At 51.2% G+C, this 6,052-nt stretch overlaps 1 protein-coding gene across 2 annotated transcripts; it reads right to left on the reverse strand.

Moving 5' to 3' along the window:
* Positions 1-469: 469 nt before the first annotated feature.
* ZNF772 (zinc finger protein 772) lies at positions 470-6,052 on the reverse strand. Of its 2 annotated transcripts, XM_027618144.2 has the most exons (5): positions 5,563-6,052; positions 5,161-5,199; positions 3,660-3,786; positions 3,196-3,303; positions 470-2,601 (listed from the first exon to the last, which is right to left on the reverse strand). In XM_027618144.2, the coding sequence occupies exons 1-5, from the start codon at positions 5,872-5,874 to the stop codon at positions 1,457-1,459; spliced, it is 1,731 nt and encodes a 576-aa protein (XP_027473945.1). In that variant the 5' UTR covers positions 5,875-6,052; the 3' UTR covers positions 470-1,456. The 2 variants fall into 2 exon arrangements, with proteins under 2 accessions (XP_027473945.1, XP_027473946.1); XM_027618145.2 differs by lacking the exon at positions 3,196-3,303 and having other exon boundaries at positions 5,563-6,050.

Below are 6,052 nucleotides of genomic sequence, written 5' to 3' on the forward strand. Positions count from 1 at the left end.
TGTATCAAAACTTATCAAACTGTATACTATAAATATGTGTTTATTGCAGAAAAGGCTTTGATTGATTGCTCTGGCAGTGACCGTAGCCATAAAAAAAGACACAAATATGGGAATCCTGAGAATTTCTGTGAGCCCTCATATCAAAGCCACAGTGATGGAAACATGTGGATATACCTTTATAAGAGTCACATTCCCTATAGTTTGCTCCCAACTCCCAATTAATCAGTATCTCTGTGCCAATTACTATTCCTACCTAGTCTTTTTAGGGGACAGTGACATCTGCCTACTAAATAATAGATTTCAGGGGCATTGGCAGGTCCCAGGGGTCAAGTTCTCATCTAGAGACTATGGGACTCGGGTTCCCTGCTTCACAGGAAACCTGCTTCTCTCTCCCACCCCCCCCCCCCCCGCTTGTGTTCCCTTTCTTGCTGTGTCTCTGTCAAATAAATAAATCTTTAAAAAAAGAGAGAGAGAGAGAGAGAGAGAGAGAGAGAGAGACACTATGGGACTATGAAACATCCCTCTGGAACAAGGGAACCAATTCATACTGCTCCTAGATACACTAGAGGCTGTCACAACGGCCCACTGCTCAGGGTGACCTTGATCACACAAATAATCCTGGCATACAGGCCAAAAGATTAGGCCCACCAAGATCAGTATTCTTTCATAGGCGGTCTTGAACTGTGATGCAAGTTAGGCTAAAATGAGAGCTGCTCTTTGCTTGCCATTCTGCTAACACCACTGGGACACAACATTTGGAGCTCTCACAAAAGCTGTTCCTCCCCTCATGCTGGCAGAACCCAATTCTGTTCTCAATACAACCCACAGAGTGAACAGAATCCCCAAAATTATAGTTTAAAAACTAAGGCATTTGTTGCCAAAACAAACACTATGAGATGGGCAATTCCTAAGGTAGGTGACTTGGAGGCTGGACAAATCCATCATGAGTGCAAAATGAGACCAGCAAAGTCCATGAAAAATGGAAACCTTCTCTGCAAGCAGCCAGCAGAACAAAGCTTCCAACCTTCTGACCAACACTAGGTCATGTCCATGCTTATACCAGCTGGTGGGGGAGAAAGCATGAAGGAGTGAGGATTTTTAATGGCTTCCAGGTACTGATGATCCCTCTAGGGAAGGGAGGAGCAGAGGTCTGCCTATTAGAACATGTTGGGATGACTTATGCATAAGGTGCCATTCCATACATGGCTGGTTTTTGTTCATTTTTTTAGAGACATGGGCAGTGACAGAATTCTGGCAAGCCTCCTGGACAGGTTACAAAGTGCAACACAGCACCAGAAAGCTTCCCACATAGGTGACAGAATAATCTCCGGGGGCAGACGTTGAAACATATGAGGTTCAACTTCCAGCTGATGGCTACTCATGAAGGCTAATCTCAGAGCTTCTCTCTGCTGTCAGTCACTACGTTGAACAAGGATATGGTGTATTCCTTGCCATCCTAAGGCCTTTCTCCAGTGTGAACTTTCCAATGTCGGATGAGGGAAGCTCTTTGCCTGAAGGCCTTGCCACACTCACTGCACTTATATGGCCTTTCTCCAGTGTGAATTCTATGGTGCTGAACAAGTACATGTTTGTGGCTAAAGGCTTTTCCACAGTCACTGCACACATAGGGCTTTTCGCCATTGTGAACTCTCTGGTGTGCAATAAGGTCAGAGCTCTGGCTAAAGAACTTCCCACATGCAATGCACTCGTAGGGCCTTGCTCCAGTATGAACACTCCAGTGTTTAATGAGTCTGTATTTGTGACCAAAGTATTTCCCACATTCACTGCACTCATAAGGCCTTTCTCCAGTATGGATACTCTCATGCTGAACAAGTGTGGATTTGTGGCTATAGGCTTTCCCACATTCACTGCACTTGTAAGGCCTTGCTCCAGTGTGGACTCTCTGGTGTACAATAAGGTTGGAGCTATGATTGAAAACTTTCCCACATATGCCACACTCGTATGGCATTTCTCCAGTGTGGATTCTCTGGTGCTGAGCAAGTATGGGTTTGCGGCTGAAGGTTTTCCCACATTCGCTGCACTCATAAGGCCTTTCTCCAGTGTGGACTCTCTGGTGCTGGACAAGTGAGTCTTTCCGGCTGAAGGCTTTCCCACATTCACTGCATTCGTAATGCCTTTGTCCACTGTGAAAAGCATCCACACGTTTGGTGTTACTGTTAGGCTTCCACTTACTCTGAGGGGCATGGTGCTGGAAAATGCTTGAACTAGCTGGGAAGTCCTTATAACCCTTCCCTGTCGTAAAAGGCATCTCCGATGGTTCCACAGGGCAGCTGTTCACAAGCAAGGTGCCGCTCTTGTCCCCTCTGAAGGGTTCCTCTCCACTGTGCTGCTTCTGGTGGTAAAGGTTTGCACTGAAGTAGAATTGTTTCCCACATGCCCCACACATGTATGATTTCTGCCTAGGGTGTGTTCCCTGGTACTCAGCCATGTGCAAAATGTCTTTCAAGACCAGGCCACAAGTCTCACAGGGGTGGGCCTTCTGGGTAGAAGGACCTGCCTTGGGAGTCCTGACCTGTGACACTCCCACAGAAATGTTCTGCTCAAAAGCTATCTCCTCATCCTCCATTCCATGCCAACGACCTGAAAGCAGACAAATGCAGAGGACAAGTGCAAATTGACACTGATGGAAGGGGTAGCCTCATTATAAATGTGTCTAACAGAAGTAAGATCAAGGTCATAGGACTGCTGTCAGAACAAGAGGTCCAAGCTCAAGTGAGTAAAGGGCTGCTAGGCAGCAGTTGGCATCTAAAGATCACAGAATGGAAGAGTCAAAAAAAAAAAAAGGAATGGAAGAAGACTTGATTAGGAAAGGACACGAATGTGGGGTACAGCCCAGGAAGAGCATTTCACCTGGGGACAGGTGAGAGCTGTGCAGCTGTGTCTACTGAACAGCTACCACTGAACAGCTTGTATTTAAGGACTTCTTGGCGTATGCACACATCTCATAACACACTAAGTACAGGCCAATGTTGGGGAGCACTGCAGAGGGAGCAGTGGAGAGGAACAGGTGAGACATGGAAGCAGAGGTGGGGAACAGCCAGAGGCCAAAGGTCAGAGCATAAGACAAGTGTGTACACGGGGAAGTAAAGTGTGGGGAGAGAGGTTAGGGAATGACCAGAACCCAGCCCCGACATCACATCCTTCCCCATTCCCATTCCCCAGGGCCACACCCACCCTGAGCCTCTCTAGTCCCGCCTGGAGTAACATCTGCCCAGTCAGATCGCCAGAGCTTGCTGCCCAGCTCCAGTGAGGCAACCCCATGGGACGTGGAAGATTCATATCCTAAGAGGAAGACAAGACATGTAAATGGCCAGCACTGGTCTGGGCAACCCACCACTCAGAGAAGAAAACTAAGTATTATAAAAATAACCTCAAAGTAGGGTCTTGCATGAAGAGCTCAGTGGTCTCAGCAAGTGGTGACCACTCTGGTCCCTGCAATTCCTGACCCAGGCAGGCCATTGGAAACATCAGCTAGAGGAAGGGGTCAGAAACTGGGGCACAGGGGTGCACGGATCTGGACAGAGGCACCCAGTCAGGGAGAAGACAAGCTCTGATATAGGAATGACTGGACTACCCTTGGGAAGTAGGGGAGAAACAGAGACCAGTACAGGACACTGGGGTGGGTATGATGATCTTACCCAGTGAGGCCATAAGTGCCAAGTTCTCCAGCATCACATCACGGTACAGGAGCCTCTGAGCCTCATCAAGGAGCCCCCACTCCTCCTGGGAGAAGTACACGGCCACATCTTCAAAGTTCACTTGTCCCTGCCACAAGGGGGAGAGCCGAGTCCATGAGCAGCCTCTCTCCCAAGGACACCCATCCAGGCCCCCACAGATCTCCCTCCTGCATTTCTTCCTAATTCCTCAACTCAGAGGAAATACAGGAACTGGGTACCAACGGTGTCTGCACTCTCGTAATCTCCCTTTGATTACTGTGTCCACCCGTAGCAACAACAGGCGGGTGGTCAGAGAGGCACCATCTAACCTCTGGGCCTGGCCTGCAGGGATGCACTGCCCCCCACCACCTCCTGACAGCCAGTTCTCCTGGGGTTGCTAAGATCATGCTACCAGACAACCAAAGTTGGGCTCACCTTTCTTCTTTAAGCCCCTAATACCAGGACCCATGAGCCATCAGTTCACACTACTTTGTATGTGAACATTATTCTTTTGGATCATACTCTGTCTCACAACTCTGGCCCCCCACCCAGTCACTAGCCTCCACCATCACCTTCCTGCCTCACTAACTGCACTGCACTGTACATTCTTCCTCCTAAACCTGCCTACACGCCATCTTCTACTTTTTGGATGTCTCCGTCATGAACCTTCCACAGAAGTCCAGTCCTGTGTCCATCAGCTCACCTGACACCTCCACTCAGTGTTCACTGGAACATCTTAAACTCTTCACACGGGCTACAAATTTAAAATCCTAATATCCAATCTGAGTCATGTCTACCACTGACTTGCCCATCTCAGCTGATGGAGCTTCTACCCTTCCGGCTGAGAAGGGCTAAAACCTTGGGGTTCTCTCTCTCACATCAAAAAGAAAATCTGATCCAACACTTCTCCCACCTACAAGCTCCCCTCTGGCCCACCCCTTACCACCACTCACCGGGAATGTTGAAGCAGCCTCCTTATGTATACCACAGCTCCCTTTACCCTCACCACACACAGTCTGTTCTCCACTTGGCATCCAGAGGGGGCCGTTAAAACCTGGATTAGACCACTCCTCCCTCCTCTGCTCCATACGCCCATGGCGACACCACCCTCAGAACAGAGGCCTAGCTTGTCAGCTGGCCATTCCAGACCTGACTCTTGCCACCTGCTCCTGATTCCTAGCACACGTGGCGGAGACCTGTTGTTTCTTGAAAACTTCCATCTCAGTCTCTCCTCCAAGTATATGCAGGTGTTAGTTCCTGTACCTGGAACCGCCATCCACATCTTATTCCAACAGTTACCCCAAAGTGGGAACCCTCCCAGATAAGCCCTGGCCTGGACTCAGAATCCCGGGCTGAGGATTTCTCCAGGGTCCTCAGACTCAAGCGCTGGGAGAGTATAAGAAGAGGGTTGTATGATACCACAGTCCTGGAGCCCATGTGGGTGGGGGTGGGATGGATGAGAACACAGACACCCTTCCCTCACCTGTACACGGTCCATAGTTACTCCTGAGTTCACCGGGACCTGTGGGAAGAGGGAGCCTGTGAGAGACAAGCAACCACGAAGGAGCTCGTGCCCATCCCCCACTCCTACCCCGCCACAAAGACCCCGGGCTGATTAAACCCCAACCCTACCCTCTGTGCCTAGGTCTCCAGGCCACCTAACAGCGGCGTTACCTCGGACTAGGTCCTTCTGTCCTCACCGGCCTCATCATCTCCTAACCTCCTAACCTGGTTCGTGCGTTCCGTAAGCAGTCCATGAAATACCTCTAAGGCCGTCGGATCGCGTCCTTCCCCCGTTTAGAACCTTCCCCGGCTCGCGCAGGCTCACAATGACGAAAGAACGGCTCAGGCTGACACTGCGGTGTAACGCCCCTCACACTCTCACCCTTTCACACACCAACGGCCCCAGGCCTCCCGAACACTCCGTCTGGGTCGCCGCCCAAGGCTTTGCCCACGCTGGTCCCTCCGTCCGCGACGTCCTTCCACACCCACCGCACCGGCGATCAGAAATGGGGCGCAGCCCGGGGCGCCCCTGCTGTCGGGACCCGAGGCTGTTCTCATTCGGGGCTCTGGGTTCCGAAACGGAGGTCGCGGGCGGACCCGAGGGCGCAGCACCCACCTGCGCCGGGTCCGTCAGTGCGGCCGCCGCCCCCGGAACCTGTGGACCGGGGAAGGCGCGCGGAGGGGAGGGGGTCATTAATGGTCGACAGCTGCGAGGACCCGATCCTCAGGCCCGCCTCTGTTCAGGGGAGGCAACGCCTCCTCTCGCGTTTGCTCTCTCGGGGGACTCACGCCTGACACTGCGATCTGGAAACCGACCTGGTGGGTTAATCCAAAAACAAACAAAATGTCCGCTCAGCAAGGGAACGGAAGTC

The sequence above is a fragment of the Zalophus californianus genome, chromosome 17, assembly GCF_009762305.2.
Source record: "Zalophus californianus isolate mZalCal1 chromosome 17, mZalCal1.pri.v2, whole genome shotgun sequence".
Lineage (NCBI taxonomy): Eukaryota > Metazoa > Chordata > Mammalia > Carnivora > Otariidae > Zalophus > Zalophus californianus.

Coding starts and splice junctions, on each gene's coding strand:
- ZNF772 (XM_027618144.2), bottom strand. CDS start 5,874: ATGACCCCCTCCCCTCCGCGCGCCTTCCCCGGTCCACAGGTTCCGGGG. Junction 5,200..5,562: donor GGCCGTTGGTGTGTGAAAGG/GTGAGAGTGTGA, acceptor CTCTTCCCACAG/GTCCCGGTGAACTCAGGAGT. Junction 2,602..3,195: donor CGGGACTAGAGAGGCTCAGG/GTGGGTGTGGCC, acceptor GTCTGCTTTCAG/GTCGTTGGCATGGAATGGAG.